At 42.4% G+C, this 25,781-nt stretch overlaps 1 protein-coding gene and 1 long non-coding RNA gene across 2 annotated transcripts in view; one reads left to right on the top strand and one right to left on the bottom strand.

Moving 5' to 3' along the window:
• Window positions 1–5,662: 5,662 nt before the first annotated feature.
• LOC119567299 lies at window positions 5,663–10,682 on the bottom strand. The gene is made up of 2 exons (XR_005227244.2): window positions 10,557–10,682; window positions 5,663–9,000 (listed from the first exon to the last, which is right to left on the bottom strand). It is a non-coding gene; the product is annotated as an uncharacterized LOC119567299 (long non-coding RNA).
• Window positions 10,683–20,618: 9,936 nt separating this feature from the next.
• The window catches only part of SP3 (Sp3 transcription factor), a 35,443-nt gene continuing 30,280 nt past the window's right edge, over window positions 20,619–25,781 (top strand). The window contains exons 1-3 of the mRNA XM_037911883.2: window positions 20,619–20,765; window positions 21,062–21,186; window positions 21,361–21,468. Coding sequence (XP_037767811.1) covers window positions 20,759–20,765; window positions 21,062–21,186; window positions 21,361–21,468 — 240 coding nt within the window. The 5' untranslated portion in view covers window positions 20,619–20,758. The remainder of the gene's footprint in view (window positions 20,766–21,061; window positions 21,187–21,360; window positions 21,469–25,781) is intronic.

Raw genomic sequence — 25,781 nt, 5'->3', positions numbered from 1 at the left:
TCTGAAAAACACTAGCACAGTAATGCTTCAAGTGCTGTTTCTCATACAAGTGTGGCCAGATCCTCAGTGCTCAAGCTGTAAAGAGAGTGATGGTTTGCTTGTCTTCCTTTCCTTCGCTTTTTCCTCTATTCAGCTGAGCAGCACAGCCACCTCTCCCTGCAGATTTTAAGTGCTGAATTGAAAAAATACACATGGCCCAAAACACCAGCAGGTATTGGTCTATGCATGTATTGCTATGTGATTGTGATGACTCCTTTTCTTTATCTTTACCTTTCTATTTCTAAGGAGCCTGCCTCCCTCTAGGTACAGTGGCCATTTTGTTAGGCACAGTTCATACAGCATTCATATGTTACATAGGAGACGCACCCTGTGATGGTTCTTGGGGTATCTGTGGACTGGGAGTCCCTTTGTTACCTCTGCCTCTGGTGAGAGGGAGTCTTGCTTGTGATAGCTGGGTGTCAGCTCCCTGTTGCTGCCAGCCCTTCAGCCACTCAAGCACTCTCCTCTGGGCTAAGCCAGCCCTAACTTTCCCTTGTATATTAATAATAGTTCCCTTAGCTTGTTCCTCTGTGATATCTAGTCCATGATACTAGCGTCTCACAGAAATTGTAGATCCTCTGCACCCAAAGGTGCAGCATACCCCAGGTTGCCAGTTTTCTTGTAAGCCACTGCTCCTGTAAAGCCCACAGCACTTGTGAGCACTTTGATAAAAACGAAAGTAAGTTTATTTAAGAAAGAATAAAGATTTAACTAGAAGCGATGGAACCAGATGGTTACAACTCAAAACAAAATCATAAAATGCAAACCTGGGTCTACATTTACCAATAGCTATCTTTCCACTCTAATATAGCAGGTTTTTCCTCCTAAAGTTCAATCTGTTGCAGAGCTGGTTGGTTTCATAAGAGCTAGGATCCAAAAGTACTTGAAAGCCCTCTGCTCCTCAAGGGGTTTCCTCAGTGAATGGATCCAAAGTGCCTTTCCCTACGCTCTGTTACACTGAAACTGTCTTTATTCCTAACCAGGGTGATCTCCTGCCTGCTGTAACATTCCTTTTCACCTCCACGTTGTTTCAGTAGTTTGCAATTGTGTCTCATGGTTTTCCATTGACTGTTCTGGGAAGTGGCAAGGGTAGACAACAGAACCTTGCATTACATCGCTGGCTACTAGGGAGGGATGACAACTTCCTCTTGCTTGAATGGGTCATCACGGAGACATATTACCTCCTGGGGACCAAGTCCTTAAAGCAGTGATACTCAGACTGAGGTTTGTGAGCCAGAAGTGGCTCTTTAATGTGTCCCCTCTGGCTCTTTGCAGCACATGATATTAAAATAGTGTGATTTAATTATTAATCAATCAGGATGCTTTTACTATGTTATTAACCAATTGTAATTGATAAAATAATACTTGGTTAGTCATTTTGCTGTGAGAATAATATATATATAAAAAGTAAAGGAAACAATGAATTCACACTACTATGTCTCTTTTAGATAATGTTGATCACTAATTTGGCTCCTGAACCCCTGAGGTCTGAGTACTGCTGCCTTAAAGCATATTTTCAATATAAACATGTAATTCCTTAAAAATTACCCATACATATATCTCACAATGACTCTGAATCTTGATAACTTATGAGCTTTCTGTAGATATGTTACTCTTTATGTATAAATAGCCTGTAAGACACATGTTTGGTGTAGTGAGTGTCAGGGCTGAGGTGAAAGTTGTTTGCAAAGAACAGGGGACCCTTTGGCAATGGATCTCTGTGCCCCACTGCTCACTTATGTAGACTTCGCTCTTATACATTCTTGTTTCATTGTTTACTTTTAGCCTGAATGACTCATCATAAATGGCTACTCTTTCGGTATGGTGAAAACCATAATGTTGAATATTATTCTATGTATATCTGAGAAATTTTGAGATGGGCTGATTGGCTCTCTTAGTAACTCTTTTTTAATATTCAAGTGAACAAGGATAAATATGGACTTTACTATGCATGGGTTTATGCAAGCATACATTTTGTACGTTATGGCCACTAGTATATTTTTTTCAAAGATCTTTGTTTCTTATGGAATGGAGAGCCTTAACATGAATGCATCAAGTACTGGAAGCAGCAAGGTGAAACGGACTGGAATTGTGGATTTTGAAGCACTATCTGGCCTGAACACCAACAGCAAAATTCTAAGAAGTTTCGCTTTGCTGCTCTCCTGCCTGCACAAAGAAACAAATGAAAAGAAAAATAACAGGTGGAGACTGCACAAGAATAGGAGGAAGAGCTGGGAGAAAGGGAAACTGTACAGAATGGAAGGGGAGAGTAGAGAATATAAGGGGAGAAAAGTCCTATGTCGGGAGGGCAGAGAACACAGTTGAATGTGGTTGTGGGTGCCAGTTGCCTAAAGCCACTACTTTATTGAGCCTTTTTGATGGTGTCATTGCTGTGCTCCCGATTCCTAATGGTGCACAGCTGGGACATCATCGCTGAAATGGACGTGAAGCCGTATGGCCATTACATCAAATGGCTGGGGAGGGGAGTGGGGAGAAGATTTGCTGTTTGCTCCTATTTTAAAGGGAGTCTGGGGAAAAGATGTGAAGAGAAGCAGGGAAACTGACAGGGAAGGGCCAAAAGAGAAAATGACAATTTTAAGCTCTCTGCTCTCTTTCAGTGGCAGTCTGTGGGCCTTCAGCACTCTAAACTGAGTGCCTAGGGTAAGGATTAAACTGGGAACTGTTGATTTCTTTTTATAATAAAAAATGATATTGACATGGCTTTGGGGGCACAAAATGCTGCTAAAACGGCAGCCTGATTTCAGGGGCACAGAAAGAGAGAAAAGGGATCTTAACAATTCAGGAAATCTTGTAAGAGTGAGTGAGAATTTCACTTTTTCCCTACTCTTCTGATCCTTTTCCTAGGAAATATTTTTCATGGTGGAAGGATACATTGCATGAACACTCCCAAAATTGTTTTTATACAATAGTTTCATCTTAAATTTAAAAGCTAATATGCCATCCTCTGAAAGCACTAAGCTATGCCACAATGTACAGCACCAGGCTATTTGTGCACTTCTTGGGGGAATGAACTTGCCCAAGGCATGTACCGATAACCTAATAACACTACTAAAGTGGCTTGGTGTAGAGCAGGGGTGGGCAAACTTTTTGGCCCTAGAGCCACATCAGGGTGCAAAACTGTATGGAGGCCCAGGTAGGGAAGGCAGTGCCTCCGCAAACAGCCTGGCTCCTGCCCCCTAACTGCCTCCCTCAGAACCCCCAACCCATCCAATCCCCCCTGCTCCTTGTCCCCTGACCACCGCCACCCGGGACCCCACCCCCATCTGCCCCCTCCCCCCCCCCGCTCCCTGACTGCCCCAACCCCCTATCCACACCCCCGCCCCCTGACAGGCCTCCCACACCTATTCAACCACTCCCTGTCCCCAACCACCCCCTTACCATGCAGCTCAGAGCAGCAGGAGCTTGCAGCCCCGCCGCCAGGCCGGAGCCGCCCGCGTGGCAGTGTAGCTGCGCAGACAGCAGGGGAGGGGCCGGGGGCTAGCCTCCCTGGCTGGGAGCTCAAGGGCCGGGCAGGACAGTCCCGCTGGCCATATCAGTTTGCCCATCTTTAAGCTAAAGACAAACAACACAGAAAGGAAATAGAAAGAGAGGCTGCTGTGTGACAGTGCATAGTGTTTGGTGCTCACGTGGGAGAAGAGACTGTGATTCTGTTTCCCTACAGCAGTGGTTCTCAACCAAGGGTATGTGTATTCCTGGAGGTGTGCAGAAGTATTCCAGGGGGTATATCCACTCATCTAGATATTTGCCTAGTTTTACAACAAGCTACATAAAAAGCACTAGCGAAGTCAGTACAAACTAAAATTTCATACAATGACTTATTTATACTGTTCTATATACTATGCACTGAAATGTAAGTACAATATTTATATTCCAATTGATTTTATTTTATAATTATACGGTATAAATGAGAAAGCAACTTGGGGGTACGCAAGACAAATCAGACTCCTGAAAGGGGTACGGTAGTCTGGAAAGGTTGAGAGCCACCGCCCTACAGTATAGAAACAAGGAGGTTCCATGACAGCTACTGGCAGTTGTGTGTGTAGTTTATGGGAGGACCAAATGCGCCGTAGGTGATGGGGATTTTTAAATCTTCGTTTGTTATTAATTATACTTTGTTGTTACAAATAATTCCATCTAATGTACTTTCACGAATTTTATATATAAATGCTTGTACATCTTTAAATGTCTGCTGTGCTTGGTGCTGCTACACTGAACGTGTAAAAAGAGTCCTTGCCATGAAAAGCCTTTATTCTAAGGGCCCAATCCTGTAACCATGTACCTATGTGAGTAACTCTATTCATTTGAGGAATGCCATTGAAGTCGGTGGGACTACTCGGATGAGTAAGTTACTGTTCATGTGGTTGCACGATCAGGCTCTAGCGGAGCTTATGATCTACTCATGTACCATACTTGACAGCGTATCTTAGGTATTTTTTCAGCATTATCTTTTCCCACTATTTGATACCGCATGTGGAGAAAGTAGTATCTATTGAAAGAATAGGTTCTATATTTGGTAATGAAGGCAAGAACATGTCTGAAAGAAAAAGACTTTTCAAGCAGCATGCTGCTGGCTCAAAGATTCCTCAACAAATTCTGTCATGTTCTGTCTCTGAGGCGTGTTGCCCTCTTGCCAGCCAAAGCCATGATGGATCAATTCGGGAACTGCTTGAGACTCGGCACGATATGCTTCAATGTCCTCTTTCTTCTCTTGAAGAAAGATGCAGGAAAATGTCAGAGAGAATTAACAACTTAGATGGGCGGGTGGCTAGAATTGAAAACCATCAGGAGATGATTGAGAGCAAAGCGCTATCCCACAAGTTAACAGTTACTAATATTGCAAAGGTGGGGTTTAAACAACTTTTTTAAAGTACTGTGCAACCCCCCCCCCCAAAAAAGAGGAAAAAGAACATCAAAATAATCTGCAGCTTCTTCCAAGGCACCACCATTAACTATCAAAATAGCCCCAAAATGCTACTATTTAATACTCCATGTTATAGAGTATCACAGCATCTAGCCACTAAAGTGATAAGCATTCTATAAATACAGTAGATAATGACGTTAGGCTAAAAAAGAAAAAAAATTGGGATGGTGGAGGGGTTTATGGTGGATTTTGCAAACTTCATCAGCCCTCAACCACTGATGTTCAGTCCCCAGTAGAATCTCAAAACCACTCTATTGGTGGGCATGGGCTTCTCAATCAACTTTTCCTTTTAGCTCTTTTTCTGAGTAACCCAGAATGCAAATACATAAAATTGCTCTTAAATCTGTTTAGGTTCTGTCAATGCTAACATAGGGAATCCCATCATTGACCTGGCCCTCTTCATTTTTTCTTTGCAGAGAATGCAAAATGCATTTTATACTGCCCTCACGGTTGCATTACATTTCAAATGGTGAGTGTGTTAATGTAAAAAATCTCCAACAAGAAGGGAAAATGTTTCCCTAAAACTGTAAAGGGACAGAAGTAGGCTGAAATAGGCATGTGTGTTCTGAATGAATTTGCAGGGAGTTAATTCTGAGTTAATTCCATGCCTTACCATTTTTTATTTCTTTATTTGGTGTAGGCCCTCTAACCAGGGATGTAGCAGAAACATTCACTGACAGGTGAAACAGAGTATTAAGTTTATTTTGAAATGTATTTTATTAAACATAAATAACCAAATAACAATGGAAGTACAACTCCTCTATTAACATGTGTTAACTAAGGTGTTTCTCAGTGGATCAGGAAGGATGATCTAGTGAGTTCTGGACTGGGACTTGAGAGACTTGGGTTGTCACAAAACTTCCTGTGTGACCTGGGACAAGCCCCTTCATCCTTCCCTGTGCTTCAGTTTCCCATCTGTGAAATGGGGATAATACCCTCCCTACGTCACATGAGTGTTTGGAGGATAAAATCCATTATGGGTGTCAGGTGCTCAGATACTATGGTAGTTTGAAATCTTAGGTCATTGCTTTGATAATAAACACTGCTGGAGATCTGAAGTGTTGGTCTTGTTCAATAGTAATATGTCATGAGAGATGAGAATACTTCATCTTGCAAGCTGTAATTGTCTTCAAGCAGGATTAGTTGCAACAGTGAAGATGTCTGTGTTTTCAGCAGTTGGAAGCGCTCAGATTTGTACCTCCATACAATACATCTGAAATTTTATATAAAATTACAACAGGAGATGTGAGATGCTCTACCAGTTTAATCACCTTTCCCTAGGAAACACTGGCCTAGACTCAGTTTTGCGTGTCTATTGAAATGTTTTCTGTATTTCTTGGCTGAGTATTTATACTGATGACCAAACTGAATTTGGACAAATGATGGTTGATTCAATGAGAAAATGGAAGAAATGAATAGGGCTCAGCTCATTATCATCCTGGCTTCCAATTTTTTGATGCGTGATTGGCTAGTGCTAAACAAAGTGCTACAATCAGCTCCATTGGCCTGCCTGTGAGAAATACTCGATTAACATTTTTAATTCTTATTGATTTCTATTTGTCCAGAGCAATATCTGGCTGAGTTGATTTTTCAGAAGTCAGGTAGTACCATTAATTCTTCTTAATGGTAAGTTACTTTTCCTCAAAAGCAACAAAAAAGGCAGCTGACAAGGTTTTGTGGCACACTTAGAAACCCAAGAAATGGTTTTATATCTGACTTTTTAAAGCCACTTCTGAGCGGTGCTTTTTCATTTCTTGCAAATAAGTGAATTAAATGCTCTAGCATTGCCTGGTTCACTATTGACAACATTATTGGAGACTAGAGAATCAATTCAGGAGAGCACTTAAGCATGTGTTTAACTTTTAAGTCCATGCTGAGGTACCACTGACCTGGGGCCTTAGTTCCTTGGAAGAAAGAAGCACTTCAGAAAATGCATTGTTCCCTCCTGCATAAAATTAACTTGCAGATTTAATTGACTAATTTTATTATGTGTGTTTGTCTTTCTAGTAATAATACTAGAGTGATTATCATTTATCTGAGAATATAATGGCTCCAGTGACTAACCTTAGTGTCACTAAAAAAATGTAATACTGCTAAATATCTATGGTTTTATGGTAGTATTTAACATAAAATGGGTTAAAATGAAAGTTCATTTGTTAAATTACATATCTACTATTCAACAAGAGCATTGACTATAATTTCTTATACCTTTAACTGTTGAATGACAGAGTAGAGAAAGAGGCCTATTCTTCTAATTTATTTTAGACTGGTTTTAAAAACCAGGGAAAGACAGCTGCAATATGTGGAAAAGGATGGATATTTATTTTTCCATAAAATTACAAAATGTAGCTGGTTTAGAAGATTGTAACTTAATGTCATTGCTTAGAGGCATGGAGATTCCTGTTCATGCCAGATCATTCTTCTTCTTCTCTCCGCAACAAAAGATTAAAGAAAAACAATCAAAATTCATAAAAGCATCTCAGACTAACATCATACATGTATAACAGCAAGAGGGGCAATAACGCCACACAGTACCTAACTTCTGTTGCACTGTCAAAAATGGACACTTCTCTTTTTCTTATAATTAATCTTTTCAGAAGTAGGGAGAAATAGTGGGATTTGGCTGCCAATTTCTTTCATTATTTCTTTCTTTTGTGTAGGGTATGAAGGACTGTGAATCAGAGGAGTGATTTCCTGAGCAGCTAGAAGCAAGATTGCTGATCTTGAGAGCCAACTTTCCTTGCTACACGACGTTAAGAAGAATAAAAAGTTCATGGATGATATTTTTAGAGAGGTGAGCATGCCAAGCACAGGAGGGTCTGAAGTGTACAGTTTAGAAGATAGTTGTAGATGAAAGATAAGTTACTGTGGATAGCAAAGGGGAAAAAAAGGCAGAGCCATCCAGAAGAGACTGTGAATACTGAAGTGCAATAGTTAAGACAGTTCCTCCGTGTAAGCACTTGAAGGCAAAGCAAGCCTGCAGAAATTAACTAAACAAAATCAGTCATCCCATCAAACATGCCCTGACTCAAGAAGAGGAAAGAAATGGATATAACAAAAAGCAAGCATTAAAGTACATGTTGCAGGACTGTGTACTTGGAAATCTAAGTTTTCAGCGTGCAGTCTTGATCGTGCATTTCTCACAGTTTCCCTTCTGGAATCCCAGGTAGAACGGAGAACATCACAGAGGGACACACTCCTAACTGGAGTTGAAAAGCACCGGTTAGTTCTGACCTGTGTTGGAACCTGATGACAAAGAAGCAGGCTAGTGTCTTATTTAGGTTAACACAAGCTGAATAAAAGAGCAGCCATCCTGGGAACCCTTGAAAACTTTCAGAAAATGCACTAAAATAAACAGACTTGTCAGTTCCCAGACAGCAACTCAAATACACAGTGACAATGTGCTATAACTGAAATTACTCAAACACTCCCATCCTTAAAGTTCCACACTCCCACTCCCAAATGCCCATCTCCTCAAAGAATTTCCATCCCTTGATAGCATTGGTACCTTTGGAGCTGCCATCCAAGACAGGAGACTGCCTCACTCCCAGGTTTCAAAAGTGCATGACTACCACATCTCTCTAGAAGGAGTCACTTCTGATAGCTCAGCAGAGCACTGGTTCCAAGGGACACATGCTGCCCCGTGAAGAATGGGACAGCCTCTAAATCCTAGAGTTTAGAAGCATGGGAGGGACCAGAGAAGCCTTCAAACAGCACCCTACAGGAGTAGAGGTCCAGCATGGTGATGTTCTGCGTGTTTTATCCCTGCCCATACCTTGCTGTAGCAGTTCTGGGAGTCTGAGCTGCTTCTCTGTCTGTTCCCAGGGCTGGGGGTTAAAGGGAAGGTCACTGTGTATGATGACCTTATGGAGGACTTCCTGATGGAGCCCAGGAGTGGGGAGGCTGGGTTACCCACTCCACCATGCTGTAACAACCGCTGCATTCTAAGGGCTGAGTCCATCCCAGAGAGTCTGAGCTCTTCCGCTTCTGCTACAGCTTCATTATGGGCAAACCCAACTCTGCATGGAAGAAATCATAGGACACTAAGAGTGGGCACAGTTGTACATTGCTATGTAGGAATCTCTCTTGCAGAGGATGATAGGGTCCTTGGACATGAATAGTATGCCAGATTACAAATGGGATTAGATGTTTAACTACGGTGAGTCTTCCGAACATAAACAATATTAAACTAATTGTGAGACTTGAGAGCAAGAAAGAATTGTCCGCATTCCCTGGGAAACAGGGATCTTGGAATTTTCCCCCCCTCTTCCTCTAGACCACTGGCTAGGAATCATCAGTTAGGATATGGTGAGAACATCCCAGACCTCTAAATTTCCTGCAACTGTGGCTGATTTTGATAGAACTTTTGTCATTCCTGCCATCTTGGTTTCATCTTATCGGGTATATGAAATCAGGAATTATTTAAGAACAGGATCTCAAAAGTCTGGCCAAGCTTCACCCATTCTTAGCATATTGTAGGATAAGGCTACTTTGAAAAGATTGCTGATTTCAAAGATTTTTCTTCTCCCTTTAAAAAACACAAACAAACCTCCTGCCATATTCTGAATCAGACAGTTATAGACTAGAAATCTGACAGAAAAAAAACTTGTGGCATGTGCACAAAAAATAAAGAGCACTAACTTCTTTGGGGGGGAGGGTAAGGGGGCGGAGGAAAGGATAGATTCAGTTTGATTTCAATATCTGGAGGGGCAGTTCCATTCAGGCTAATGGGACTCATTGGGGAAGGGCAAATTCTTGCAGTTTGGGGTGCAACACCAGCCCTGCCCCTCCCCAACTATACCCATAGATAGATTAAACCATTCTAGGGAAACATACCCAATGTTAAAGGTCAAATTTTGTACAAGGCAGTTTATGTGCAGGATTCCCAATCTTCTTAAGTGCAATTTATGCTATTGAAAATCAGCCTTTAGAATTATGGAATAAAGGCTATATTGAAAATGTGTCCTGATCCTGCAAACATTCATGCCAATGCTTAACTTTAAACACTCAAGTAGTCCCATTGACTTTGATGGGATACTTGCATGAACAGAGTTCAGCATGTGCAAAAGTGTTTGTGGGATCTGGGTTCTGAGATGAAATCCTCTCCCCATTGAAGTCTCTGGGAGTTCTACCATAGAAGTCGATTGGACCAGGATTTCACCCTTAATTTGCAATTAACGGACATCATAATCCTAGGAAGAGTGTTGTTGTTTTGGTAGCACTTCAATAATCTAGATATTACCTGGCCCTCAAGACATTGAAAAATATTTTTAGAAAATAATACAGAATTATTCTAACTCCTATTAATTTTCAGGAATAGAAGGACATGTGCAAAGTACAGACAATTGAGAGTGATATTATACTGCGAAGGCTAGCGAATAATGCTGGAATAGGACCAGTTTAAAATGACTGGGAGTAAACTGGCGCATGGTCTGAGAAGTAGCAACAGTCAATGGTGATCTTCAGAAGTGATAGGGGAGAGGTTGTGTTTTTATTGTATTATTTTAATAAACAATGCACACGGAAGGCCTGAGGTTGGCTAGGTTTTTTAAATTCCGTTAGAGTTTTACTTTACCAAGGTCAGTGTGAAGTTTTGTTGTTGGTTTAAGTCTCTCAGATGTGATATTTTCAGTCGTGAAGTGAGGGAGTAGAAGGATGTTGTATTTTCCTCCTAGTTGTTTCTAAGTAAGAGAGCTGTTTTTATTACCACATATTTAACTTTGACAGACCCCAGTGTTTTACACAGTCAACTGAACTTGCCAACCTCTGTCAGGTATTTCTTGGTATTTGTGGTGATCGTAAACCTGGCTGTCACTATTTTGCAGGAAAAACATGGTAGGCATATGAATTACCATGTGTCTTCCATTGTTTTTTTAAAAAAATCCTTATCTTCTCCCCCAACTCAACCTCCCCAACTCTTTCAGCCTACTTTATAGATCAAAAAAAGGCACAAAACCCATCCCCTTTCCTGATCACTTTAAAAAGAAAAGTAATGAAGAAAGTAGTAGTGAAAATAGCAAAAGGTTTATACATTGAGGCCCTAAACCTGCAAGCTGCTCCACATGGGTGGATCTCTGCACCTGTACAGATCAATTTGCAAGATCAGGGCCTAAAGGATCACAAGCTCCAAGGAACTGTTCAAGAAAAGGAACTGTAGTTGATATTGGATAGAAACTGAGACCCTCAGTTCACTGTTCCATACAGATAGGAAAATTCATAGAACAATGGAATTTATAAATGGCAGGGAAAAAACACGTAACAGAAGCAGCTGTAAAAATGTCTACTAAGCTCACACCTAGGGCATCATGCACAACTTTCAGTATTATTAGTGTTTGGGAGGAGAAATGAGGTAATCCAATGATTCTACAAGAGACATCAGTTTGAGAGTTAACTAGTTTATTCAAATAACCAAAGAAAAGTCTCCAGTTGATTGGTAAACACTGGTTTTTACCTTTGCCCCCACAACCCAGTCTCTTCCAGCACCATGTTGTGGATTTGAAAAGGTGGACTTTTAAAATGGAGGCCATGTCATGTGCGTGGCTGGCCCTCATTTGAATGTTTCACTCCAGTGTAGCAATATACATGTGTATAACAAAAAACCCCTAACTTTTTTTCTTACAGTACCTATTACATACTAAATTCCATTGCAAAGTATTTAAAACTCCTAGAAACTTACTGTTTAATCTTTTCCTGCTAGAAATGTTAGGCTTGTTTTACTTTCAGATTTCACCCCTTCCTGGCACCTACTTATTGAATTTTCCTTTTAATGTGTTTTCTTTTATCATGTGGGACCATTTCACTGGTATTTTCTAGCAGAGGAAGGGCTCGTCTGCTTTCATGATTGAGAGGGTTTAAATTCTTTTCATGGAATCAATATCACTTAACATAAAAAACTTTTCTAATTAGAAAGTGAAGAAATGGAGAGGAAACAAGAGGTTTGCCAGACTCTGTGTAAAATAACAAGAGATGCATTTTTCCAGCAGGTAAATCTCCACTATTTCTTTATTCCTATGGTGTTCTTATGTGGAGGGTAGAAGGATCATCTGGTGTAAACTGTTGACAATGGGAGCCACTATTATGGACCTTTTCCAGCAAACACTTTACCTGGTGTATATTCATTTGCAGCAGTACATGTTGTTCTTGGTAGTTTGTAGGATCAGGTCCTATTAAGAATACAGTCCATTCTGATAATATCGGAGGGTACAAATTGAAGAAGTACAGAGAAAGCAACGTGGAAAATAAGGGGCCCAGAGGTTAACTTCTAGGAAGTTAGAAAAATTAAGATTTGTTAATTTAGTAAAATGGAGATTACAAGGTGAAATGAATGGGTAATATCCTGACTTCTGTGATCTCACCTGTCAAAAGTACAGGTTGTTTTTTCTCCCTACCACCAATAAAAATGTTCTTGCTTTGTCCAGAAAGTGAAAGGAGTATAAGACTACTTTCTCTTTGTAGAAAACGAATTGCTGCTTTGCATTACCTGATAATGTTACTTTGGTAACTTATTCTGTCTACTAATTAAATAATAAAGCTGTTCAAATTGTAGAGGAAAATAACTAATGTACTCTTTATTTACATGTATGAATACAGAATCAAAAGCCAGGCAACAGGATGAATAAAAAATGAAAATGTAAATTGCAAACTCAACTTTGAATAGTTACTTCTCCTTAGTAAAAAAGAAACTACTAAGTAAAAGGGAACAAAACTTGTCCTGACTCAACTGTTTTAAATCACTAAGGAATAGTGAACTGCCAGGGGCTGAAACAATGTCCCAGATGATAGACAGTCCCTTTATTTACAATATATAGAGTCTGAATCACAGAGTCTCTGAAGATCCTACTCTTTGAAGATCTGTCACTTATGCTGGCTAAGGGTCAAAATCTCCTTTGTGAAAACAATGTAGTACTGTGTGCTCTAGTGTCTGGATACATGTCTTAGATAGCTATTCTCCTGATGACTTTCATGTTATGTCCACGTGGGATACCCCACATTGACCTCCAGCCAAATGCAGATAGTATTCCAGGAACTGATGCAATTCCATCTTCTCATTTTGGTTTGCTAATTTCCTGGGGCCCAGTGGACTTTAATTTTTTCCTTCCTCCTGGCCAGCCCCTCATTGAGTCTGAATGGATCAAATGGAAAAAATGGTGTTCTTAATCAACTGTAGGGCTACCCACTTGAGACATGGGCCAATCTTGCCAGTGGCTTGCTCCAAATGCTAGAGTTCTCCTTGACCTACTTGCTAATAGTTAGCCATGGCCCTTGTTGGCTAGCAAGAGATAGAGGTTAGTACTTTCACAACTGCCTTCTCCATTCAGAACAGCAATCTACCCTTTTAAAAGGCAATTGTCCTTTAAAGCAAAAGAGCCTCTCAAGTTCCATTACCTTGACTGGGATTTTCCTTGCAGACAGAGCTCCTTCATGAGCTGTATTTACCAGGCCACTTCCCTGGGCTGCCTTCTGACACTCAGATAATTCTAGGATGGGGGGGTGTCCAAGTACCTAGAGACTCATGGCAGCCTGAATACTAAGGTGGTGCTTTTCTGACCTTTCAATATTATGATTATTATCTGAATTACTGTAGCACCTAGGACCCCAGTGTGCTAGATGCTGTAGAAACACAACAGAAAGATAGTCCCTGACCCAAAGTACTGCCTGAAACTCAACTCTGCTCACTGGTTGCAAATTTCCTGCTCAAATACAACTTATCACTGGACTCACGGTTGTCTTCTGGGTACCAACGTTATGTTCCTGACCAACAGCCCTCCCTGTTGCCTCAAACCAGCAGAGGGATCCTTTTTGTGACTTCCTCAGCTAGAATCAGATCTCAAGGTTACTGAAGTCAATTGAAGGATTCCTATCCATTTTCATAAAAAGAAAAGGAGTACTTGTGGCACCTTAGAGACTAACAAATTTATTAGAGCATAAGCTTTCGTGAGCTACAATGAAGTGAGCTGTAGCTCACGAAAGCTTATGCTCTAATAAATTTGTTAGTCTCTAAGGTGCCACAAGTAATCCTTTTCTTTTTACGGATACAGACTAACACAGCTGCTACTCTGAAACCTATCCATTTTCAATGGGCTTTGGATCAGGTCGCCAAACTGTTGGTCATGCAGTCAAACTACTACTTGCTGGCTTCAGGAGGCCTCTACAGTCAGCCCCACCATCTCTTTGAAACTGGTACTCCAATTTTGTTATGCAAATAACCCCCCATCTAATGTAGAAGGAAAGGGGAGAATATTTAGAAAATAGCAGCTAAAGGCTCTTTCTCGTTTACTACAACCAAAAGAAAATTGCTGTTAGGAGGAAGGACTGAAAATCAGGATGGAGTTGGGCTCTAACAAGTTTAATAAGTTTGCCTCTGACCTATGTTACTGCTTTTAGTTGTGCTGACAGTGTGCTTGGCACTTAAACACAAAAGAACGCATGGTCCTCCAAATTTTATTATAATATTAAACAACGGAGTGAAATACACGATGGAAAATGACAGGATTTTAAAAACAGTGTCTCTGTGTGGTATCTGGACCTTCCTGCTCTGAGTAACTTCTTCAGGCACAAGACTTATTTCTGCCTTTTCACCCTTCCGTCAAAGCTGTGTGATTTAAGATGACTTATTGAATTGAACCCCTACTGATTCTTCAACTTCATCTTAACTCCTAGCCTTCAAAAGTAAGAGACCCTGGATGTCAACTTCCCTAGTGACAAAGAACACATGCCATCTTCAAATTTTTTTCTTTCTCATCTTACCTAGTTGTATTCTAGGATACTGCATGCCATGCACACACATTCAATGAGGTATAACATAACATAGATGTCCCAAAACTTTGAATTGAGCAAGTATTTTTTTAAACAGAAAGTACTTTTAGACAGAAGAGTTGTATGGCTTCGTATTGGAAGTCATGTTAAGTGGTACTCTTCCATTTGAGTTCATACTGAGCTGATGTTCTAGCATGCTCACTGTGCTGCTGTAGGAGCCATAGATTTGATGAAGCTTAAATTACAAGGGAGCAGGACATTCCTTTGAAGTGACACTTCTGCAAAAGTGGAGGTATTTTAGTGTTCTGCCCATATTCCATCTTATGTAATTAAATTTGACCTTTCTAAACTTCCTCTTTAGTTCAACAATGTATATTCTTCACTTCCTGTCCTGAACTCTTGCTAAAAGAGCTGCTACATTCACCCTAGAAATGCATGTATTTCCAAGGTATGGAATGAGATTACATAGATATAGGACTTCATTCAGCCCTCAATTACATCTGCTTTCTCCTGTGTTGGTGTAACCCATTTGCAGAAAATCTACCCAGCCTATTGTAGGGGGCCTGCATTTGGCCATAAACAGCCCGAAAATAGAGGCACTAGTTTAACTGGTTATGGCCAAGTTGTCTGGAGTACATGCTGACTCACTGCATCTGCCGGGTAACCACTGCTGGCTTGATTCCTGTGGAGTCCAGATTACAATTCATAGCTGCCCTCGGGAAGCTGGGGTGGAAACACTACCTACCCTTCTCTGACAGTGAATCCCCCTATTAGACCACAGGAACCCCTTCAGTCCTGGGGGTGCAATTTGCACTCCCTATGTCTTCAATGAATCAGGCTCATAGCATGTAATGCATTTGACTCTTTAGGGGAAAGTCACTCTATAAATTATGTTGTATATCTCATTGCAACTTCCTGGACTGTTCTGGCTATGTAAATTTGTTTAAGATATTAGAATTAGCTAGAGAACTTTTTCTTTTGTGATCCTGGTTTCCTTGTTTCTTTTTTTTTTTTTTTTTTTGCCTTGAAATTTGTCATCTCCTGATGTGACCATTATAGAAAATACTTAGAATTTTAATAATAGTTGTTTATTATCAATAGACTCTCCCCCACCCCCCCTTGCAATTTCTTTCCTTTCAGGCCTTTTTTAAAGACACTTCACACGTTTCTTTGCAACTTTCCTTTCATTTCTCAACTAACCCTCTTTTTAACACTTATTTATCCTTTAATATTACCAGTCTTCCTTTTCACCTGTTTTTTTTTTTTTTTTTTTTGTATACCTCTGCAGTGCCCCAGTAGTTTTACTTTCTCTAATAGAAAAAGCTACTTCCACTCTTTAAATGGTCAGAAGAGAAGCTGAGGGAGCTCCACCCTAGGACTGAACATGATTGATAAGGGAATATTCCAATTAGAGTTTGGATAGTTGATGATAGTTTAGCATTTGGGCTCAAGTCAGGAGAGGATGTGAAGACTGATACTGTGAGAAAACAAAATAATTTGAAAGAACAAAGGGAAAACAAGTCTCTTGTAAAAGAAGCAGGAAAATAAGCACTGTGGTAGTGGGGAAAGAAGAAAGTCTAGAAAAGTAGTTTTAAGTTAGGTAAAATAAAAAGTAGCTTACAAATAAGTTTGACTAGAACTAAATCAAGCATGAAAAACAGCATGAACAAATATACAATTTTCATAATGAGTAGGACAAGTAACTTGCCTGGAATCAATAGTCCCATCAGCAAAATGGCAGCGAAAAGCCTGCCATTAATAACACTTTTTACCTGACCAGGATTTAGTTTGCAGACTTGTTTGTTTGTTTGTCAAAAAACTGGACCTAATACTGTTTTCTGTGGCAAACCCCTAGCCAGCTCTGTGCTGATCTTTCATTTGTATAGCATCTCCTACAATGAGGGCTCAATCAGGATTGGAGTCTCTGAGAACTATGATATGCATGTTAAATTACAGTCTGTAGCCACTTTCTAACCAGTGTTATGAAGCCAGCTTTTATCTAATGGACTCCAATCCTTACTCTATTAGGTAAACATACTAAATAATGTATACTGCATCACTCACTTGCTGTAATCCCAAAGGAAGTTGGACTCCTAGGTTAGGGAAGATACTAGGAATGTTAATTGGAAATAGACTATGAGGAATAATTTGGTTACCTAAAGAAAGCTGACGTGGATTCACAAGAGGGTGATCATTCCTATCTTCAAGTGCAAAAGAATTCCTTGACCAAGTGACACCGTTGATCAGCAGAAGATATAGTCGTCATTTATTTTGGATTTAAGCAAATATTTTGATGTGAACAACTAATTTACAGTGTGTTAACCAAATACTAAGTTTGGCCCCCTGATCTTGCAATTGGATCTACAGTATGTGGGTGGACCCTAACTTCAGAGGTTCACCTGCATGGATCTGATTGCAGGGCCAGGACCCTAAATATCAGAACTAGAATGAAACATACTTTGGGATGGAAAGATTAGACCATCAGCATTGGGATCATGAATGAAAGAGCATACAATAAACTGATAATACAAAACTGGAGGGAGGAACAGTCAATATAAAGGAAGAATTAAATGACTTGAGTAAACTAGCACCATATGCAGAAGGTGGGTAACAATTCAATATCCACAAATACAGTAAGTATAAGCTAAGGAGAGGTAAAACAACACAAGAATATTCTAAACAGCAGAAATTATTCAAGTACTATGTAACAAGTCATAACTGGAACATTATATAAATTAGAGGTGACCTGTAAAGGGAGAAAAGTTGGACTTGTTCTCTTTTTTTTAAATGCCTTATGATATATAGCAGTGGTTCTCAACCTTTCCAGACTACTGTACCCCTTTCAGGAGTCTGATTTGTCTTGCATACCCCCAAGTTTCATCTCACTTAAAAACTACTTGCTTACCAAATCAGACATAAAAATACAAAAGTGTCAAAGCACACTATTTTTGAAAAGTTGCTTACTTATTTTTACCCTATAATTATAAAATAAATGAATTGGAATACAAATATTGTACATACATTTCATTGTATAGCATATTGTCTGTATGAAATTTTAGTTTGTACTGACTTTGCTAATGCTTTTTAGGTAGTCCGTAGTAAAAATAGGAAAATATCTAGATGAGTTGATGTACCGCCTTGGAAGGCTTCTGAGTACCCCCAGGGGTACGTGTACCTCTGGTTGAGAATCACTGATATACAGAATACCTAAATAGGCCTGGCACTTTTCCTCCTTTGGCTTGTGTCTTAAATTAGAAATTCAGGTCCTGTCAAGGATACAAGAGTGTACACTGTCTACACTACAAAAAATATTTATAGTTTGAAAGAGGGCATCATGTGCTGACAAACTGTAGCTGAACACTGTCTATAAGTATAGACATACAAACTGCTCAACTCCAAGTCTCATATGTCAGCATTAGTGTGAATTTTCCTCACAGTTTCAACTCACATTTCCAGAATGTTGTGTTCATAAGCTATAAAAATTATAAACTCCAAATCATATTAACCAGCTAACTATATATTGGATGTGTTGTTTAGCTTCCCAATAACAGATTCCAGGATGAAATACCAACAGAAAAAGCAAAACAAAAACAGAAATTCCAAAATGGAAAAGGTTTTTTCAGCACTTAAGAAAAATGAATTGTGAAAAATGGTTTTGGGAGTTTAACTGCTTATTGGTAAAACACTTAGGATAAAACTACAGAAGGAATTCTCAGCATGATAACTAAGTGAGGACAGTTAAGACTGGATATATTTCTGGAAATGTTCGTTGACAGGGAAGGTGGAGATGGGAAAAGATCAGGCTATTTTCTGATTTAAGTTTATCTCAATAAGTTTCCTGTGTTCTGAGTAGAAACTACTATAGAGGTTAAGCCTCCCAGTAGGAAAGATGGCTAAGATCTGCAAGGAAATGATGCTGGGACCCATTTAAAAGAAAGATATAGGGTATGTCTACACTGCTGGAGCCCAAACGTCTACACTGCGATTTTTCTAGCCCTACAGCCTAAGCCAGTTGACACTGGCCAGCTGTGGGTGTTTTGCTGCAGCGTACATATACTCCATGTCTCAAGATTCTGACCAGGTTTCTGGTCTTGCTATTAGCCTCAATTTTTCAGGGATTCTTAGTATGACCTTTAGAAACTAAATGCAGAGATTCTAGGTCACACTGCTGTGTACACAGCAGTATCTTCAGGGTAAGTCTCTGTGGTTTACATTATGTCAAAGCCTAGAACCAGAGAACACTTTTGGGCCTCCTGGTGTAATACCACTGTTTTGTTAGCCTTCTAGGCGGTGTGTTCCCTCTAGGAAGAATTTATATGTGGTGGGGAGATGATGCATTGAGGCGTCCACCTTCCATATCAAATACCTATTACTCCTGATGTGTAATCAAGAGCTAAGCATTATTAACAACACATATGCCAGCATATCCTTACACATTCCCTGAGTTTATAATCTAAGATTTCTAAAAAGAATAAGCCTGTTATGTTGCATTGCAGTTGACATATCAGGAATGATACATGAACAGCCTCAGGAGTTCCTCTTAGTTAAGCAATGTTGACAAAGGATTTAGGCAGAACAAGCAGAACATAACCCAGTGCTTCTATATGCACTTGCTTTAGTGACCTCAAAGAGAACACTAAACATTTAACATTTTATCATGCTTAACATACAACTTTCCATACGAATATTAAATCTTATTCAGAAGATGTTGTTCTGAATGGGTTGTATTTAACAGAAGCAACAGATCAGCAAGCCTCAAGTACTGCAGATGGACCCTTCTGGACTTAGATCTGAGGTGTCAACCAGAGGTGGATTTGTCAAAAGATGCACAATTTGCAGTAGCAAACTCAGGATGTAAGGTATGCCTAGTGTGACTAACTCTGCTGTGAAATCTGTCTTGGCTTTGAAGTAAAATATGAAATGCAGTTGCTTTAGAGATTCAGTAATCATTTGGGATCATATCTTTAGGCTTTTAAGGGAAGCCTGAGCAAGTGAAGCATTTATAACACACGTGAGTTTCCCACCATCATGGAGTCTGAATGCTACAACAAAGAGGAACTGTACAGACAGGGTTTGTCTGCTTAGGCCCAGCCATTTTAAAACCTGTATTACTGCCACCTTAGGAATCTGTACCCTATTAAATGAATCCGCTCCCGTGGAAACAAAGCCCGTGCTGCATTTCAACTGCACTAACTTCTTCGTGGGTTTTTTGTAAGGCGCCGCCTCATGGGAGCTGCTGTCACAAGCTGTGAGTGACAACGAGAACGAGGGAGATTTCAAACCCTGCTGCGGGAGAGCGGAAACGTCTCCCACGAAACGCTCCCCCGCCCCAGCCCCGCGGGGAAGGCAGCGGGCTGGAACCTGGGCCTGTCAACTCCCCGCACCGAGCGCGCAGCCTTAGGGGAGGCAGCAGCAGCTGGAGTCGCCTGCCCGGAGGGCTGGCTCCAAGGGTGTGAGGCCGTCAGGAGCCCCCAGCCCCGAGGGAGCACGGGCCAGCCTCGGGGAGCGCTGCCCGCAGGCTAACCCAGAAATATCTCCTGAGCGGCGCTGGGCGCTCCCGGGGGCCAGAGCAGGCTGAGGGCCCAGCCGCCGAAAGCTCTCCGAGGAGCCCGCTCATTGTTTCTCACACAAACCCAGGCAAACAGGAAGCCACCTCGGCATGCCCCCCGCCCCGAACGGAAGAGCGACAGGCAGGGCGGCCAGTGAGAGCGGCGGTGCTGGCGCAGCGCAGCCAATGGGAGCCTGCGAGAGCGGGAAGGCGGGAGTTCCGGACTGACGGGCGGGCGGTGGTGGTGTCGGCCGGGCCCCCTCTCCCGCTGCAAGCCCCACCTTTCGGCTTTCCCGCACCGTCAATCAAAATAAGAAAAAAAAACCCGGAGTGGGCTCGGGCCGCCGCCGCCGCTTCAGCCCGTGAGCACAATAAGCATGTCCCCGGCGGCAGCCGCCTAGCCCCAGCCGGCGGGGCCTGTGTGCGAGCCAGCCAGCCTGCCTCCCGCCCAGCCAGCCGCTCGCACTCACACCATGACCGGTACGTACGCACAGAGCGAGCCGCCAGCGGGGCTCCCTGCCGCTCCTGGTCCGGCCCTGCGCTCCCCTCCGGCCCTGGCGCGTCTGCGTGTGAGCGAGGCGAGAGCGACACTGAGAGCAGCAGGAGGAGCAGGGGGAGGAGGGAGAAGAGGGGCAGGGGCAGCAGCGCGGGGAGGAGGAGGAGGAGGAGGAGGGCTCCGTGCGGGAGGGCGGGGGGAGCGCTGGGGTTAGGGGGGAAGGGAGGGGGTGATCTCTCCCGTCAGTGACTCTCCCCTCCCCCTCCCCGCTCGCCCGCAGCTCCCGAGAAGCCCGTGAAACAAGAGGAAATGGCTGCCTTAGACGTGGACAGCAGCAGCCACAGCGACTATCTCCAGCACGGCAACGGCGCTGCCTCGGCCTCCGCCGGGGCGGCCACCCCCCAGGTAAGCGCAGGCCCGGCCGGGCCCCCTCCCTTCCCCCCGGGTGACACGTTGGGAGCGAGCGCGGGAGCCGGTGCCGCCGCTTCCTGTGTGCGAGTGTGAGGACGGGAGCCCGAGCCGCTGCCCCGCACTAACCGCCACCCACTTTCTCTCTTTGAACCCGCCCACTGTGGGTAGGACACTCAGCCGTCACCGCTCGCTCTGTTGGCGGCCACCTGCAGCAAGATCGGCCCGCCGTCGCCGGAGGAGGATGAGGCCGCCGCCGCCGCTCACTCTGCCGGAGCGGTAAGTGCCCGCCCCGCCGCGCTCGCACGGCCTGCCGGGGGGAGAGAGCGCGCAGCCAGCCCGCCCGCCTGGGGGGAGGGACGGGACACACGGCACTGCCCGCCCGGGGGAGGGACGATGGCAGGGCCGACCTGCCAAGCGAGGGGTCCCCAGGCTCCCCTGCCTCTCCCGGAGGAGCTGGGCGCCCTGGGGGAGGCGGGAGGGTAACTACCCCGCCTCGTCTCTGAAAGTGGCGCGTTCTCCTTTTTTAAACGGGGGGAGGCGGGAAATCCAACCCCCCCCTCTGAGACCAGCACAATTCCGCCCTCTCCTCCCCACAAAACAGAGAGGAATCTCCCCTACACCTGATCATAGCCAACCCCTTCTCGAGCTGTCAGCCTGGAACCTTTCACTGAACAATACCACAAAATGAAGGCTGGCTGAAAGGGAGGATGCAGTTTCAGACTAAAATGGCTGTGTAGAAATGATCAGAGCACTGGAAACTAGCTGCCTATAGGAACACTTCTCCTAGGTGCAGTTATGCACTCAGTTATAGACCAAGTTTGTACTCTTATCTCTCTGGTGCTGCTTGTTCTGAAAAGAGTCTTGATGAGCTGGATCAGGTTGTAGACTAGAAAGGCATCCCTATAACAGCTTCTGCTGTTTATCTAAATAGCAAGATGCTGGTGGAGACTTTCTAGTTTTTTTATTTTTATTTTTTAATTGGTCAAAGCGAATTAGTGAATTGTGTTTTTGATTATTAAGTTTTCTGATTTTTTTTTTTATGTATAGTAAGAAATATCTGCTTCAGAAGTTGTACATTCTAAATTGACATATGACATCTATTATCATAGGTAAGGAGAGTTACTCAGGACTGGCATTGATGTAAAATAAATAATAGTGTGTTTAAGTACATCTTTCCAGTCATTAGGGAATAATACACACTACATGGGTAAATGGGTTTGCTAGGTTTTTAAAAAGACTTGGTAACAATACAATAATGCTATCAAGATTTTATTAAATTATCTAAATGTTAAAGGGTTAATTTTTAATAGTTTGGTGTTGTCATGTATATATTTCAAAAGCCAGTAAACATTATTTCCACTTTACACAAGGAGAAACTGAGTCACAGCGGTCCCCAAGGTTACACAGTAGGTCAGTGGCTGAAGTAGGAGTAGATCAAAATTCTCCTAGTCCTTTGGCCTGTTCACTACTGTGTGCTTGTCTCCATTTTAATAACCTCTTTTAACTATAAATTAGTTTGCAGCACAATATATAATACAGGACTTGGTTTTTAAAGGTTTTTAGATTGCTAAGTATCCTTAAAAATCTGATTGGTAGTTCCAGATGTACACAGTGCTTTGCAACAGAACTGCCATGAAGATACATATTGGAAATATGATGGTGCTAATACAGCTCTTCTCCATGTGTATACTTTAACAAGTCTGTCACTACTTTACCTCTTTGGAGAGGGGACTTTTTGGGAGGTGGGGTGGTATTTGTACAGTGCTTAGCACAAACAGACCTGATTCCTCATTGGGACCTTAGGTGTGATATCACAGTGTAGATAATACCGATAACCTTTAATTATCAATATATAATTATCAATATTATTCATTTTTTAAGTCTTTAGCTCTTTTGCTTTTTATGTGCATTTTTTAATTTTTGTTTTTCTAATAGATAGCTTTCCTGGGCAAGATCCACCAATTTAGGAGGGACTAAAGCTTTGATTTGAAACAAAAAATGTACACGCTTGCAGTATTTTCCAAGTTTGCAGACAGACCATCCCATCATTTGGTACCAAAGTTTTCAATTTAGGAGAGATGGGGAAAGGAGCTGAGTTAAATTTCTGCTTCCTTTTGGATGACCAAATAGTAGCAGAGGCCATAGTTATTGCTTTTTCTTAATATGCATCTGGCCAGGAGGTTGTGATCGTTACATAAGTTTTGCTACTGGCATTTATGCTGCCTTCACCTCTAGATTGGACTCTGCAATGGGTTCTGTATGAGGCTACACCATAAATCCATTCAAAAGTTGAATCAAATGTCGAATGAGTTAAGTGGAGTATTTCACCATGGGCGTATGACACCAGTGCTTTGTGATCTACCTGTTGGTTTCTGGATTGGTTTATGTTTGGTTTTTGACACAGAAAGTCCTGAGCAGTATGTGACTTGGTTACCTGAGAATCTTTCTCCCCGTGCCATACAGCTACAACTTTGGTTAGCTGAGACACTTGAGTTGGAACCCCTTCCATATGAAAGCTGCCTGCAAGGTCTGTGCGGGCCTCTCTTTTTTGGAGTTAAAGGCATATCTATCTGATAGAAAACAGGCCAAATTTTTCGGCCTTCCTGGCACGGTGTAAAGGCTGTCTTCCCTTTTTTGGGAATTTTAGGTGTGGGAAACTTTGATGTAGTTCCTGACATCACTTTACACACTTGTTTAACTTTAAGCTTCTGAGTAGTCCAAGCGAAGTCACTGTACTACGTGGTGCTTGAAGTTGAGCATGTGCTTGAGTGTTGGCAGGGGTATTGACTTGGTGTAACAGTAGTTTTTTGTTAAACTAGAGTTTTATATTTTAATGGTCTGTTTTTGTTCTAAAATGGTTTTGATATTTTTTATTTGATGGCAAGAGTGCATAGAGCCCTGGATAGGTTCTTTAGTTTTGCTAGTTGGGATTTAAATAAACATCTGTAGTGAGATCAGGGCAGTGGTTCTCAAATCTTTGTACTGGTGACCCCTTTCACACAGCAAGTCTCTGATTGTGACCCCCCTTATAAATTAAAAACACTTTTTTATATTTAACACTGTTATAAATGATGGTGGTGAAGTGGAGTTTGGGGTGGAGGCTGACAGCTCGCGACCCCATATGTAATAACCTCGTGACCCCCAGTTTGAGAACCCCTGGATTAAGGGGTAGGGAAGGTGAGAAGAAAGGAGAAACAAAGTTGTGGAGGAGAAGGAAGGAAAAGAAGAAACTGACACTTGGACTCGAAAAGAGATACAATAAATCCTTGTCTCAACTAGAAGAGTTGCACGTGTAACAAAATCGGTTTTTAATCTAGCTAGTTAAACCAATGCAAACCCCTCATGTAGACACACTTTAACTATTAACCTTCAGGCAAGGGTTAAATTGGCTTAAGTGTGTCTACATTAGGAGTTTGCACTGGTTTAACTACCGTATATACTTGTTCATTAGCCAATTCGTTTATAAGATGACCCCCCAAGATGGATAGGTAAAAATAGTAAAAACTGTGTGACCCTTTCATAAACCGACCCTATATTTCAGGGGTTGGCAAACTTTGGCTCCCAGCCCATCAGGACCTTTTGTTTACCTGGAGTGTCTGCAGGCACGGAGCCCCTTAGCTCACCGTGGCTGTGGTTTGCCATTACCAGCCAATGGGAGCTGCGGGAAGTGGCATGCCACTTCCTGCAGCTCCCATTGCCTGGGAACTGCGAACTGCAGCCACAGGGAACTGAGGGGCTCCGTGCCTGCAGACGCTCCAGGTAAACAAAGCCGACAATGTATTAGATATTCAATTCAATGATTTCATAGAGTTTAAAATCATCAAATTTTGGTGTAGACCCATTCATAAGCCCACCCCCGCGCTTTGGTGCGTCACCTTTTTACCAAAAATATTCAGCTTATGAACGAATATGTATGGTAGATAAGTCAATTTTAAGTCTGGTTGCACTGGTGCAACTCTTGTTATTGTGAACATAAGAATGGGCATACTGGGTCAGACCAATGGTCTATCTAGCCCAGTATCCTGTCTTCCTGACAGTGGCCAATGTCAGGTGCTTCAGAGGGAGTGAACAGAACAGGCAATCATCGAGTGATCCATCCCCTGTCATCCTTCCAGCTTTTGGCAAACAGAAGCTAGGGACACATCCCTGCCCATCCTGGCTAGTAGCCATTTATGGACCTATCCTTCATGAACGTACCTACTTCTGTTTTGAACCCTGTTGTAGTTTTGGCCTTCACAACATCCCCGGCAAAGAGTCTCACAGGTTGACTGTGTGTTAGATCAGGGGTCTCAACCTTTTTCTTTCTGAGCCCCGCCAACATGCTATAAAAACTCAACGGCCCAGCTGTGCCACAACTGTTTTTCTGCATATAAAAGCCAGGGCTGGTGTTAGGGCAGGGACGGACAAACTTTTTGGCCTGAGGGCCACATCGGGTTTCCAAAATTGTATGGAGGGCAGTTAGGGGAGGCTGTGTCTCCCCAAACAGCCAGGCATGGCCCAGACCCCACCTCCTATCTGACACCCCCGCTCCTCACCCCCCACTCCCCTGTTCCCTGATGGCCCCATCCACTAACCCCTGTCCCTTGACC

The sequence above is a fragment of the Chelonia mydas genome, chromosome 11 (genome assembly GCF_015237465.2).
Source record: "Chelonia mydas isolate rCheMyd1 chromosome 11, rCheMyd1.pri.v2, whole genome shotgun sequence".
In the NCBI taxonomy this organism is placed as follows: Eukaryota; Metazoa; Chordata; order Testudines; family Cheloniidae; genus Chelonia; species Chelonia mydas.
This window is presented reverse-complemented; position numbering and strand designations above follow the sequence as displayed.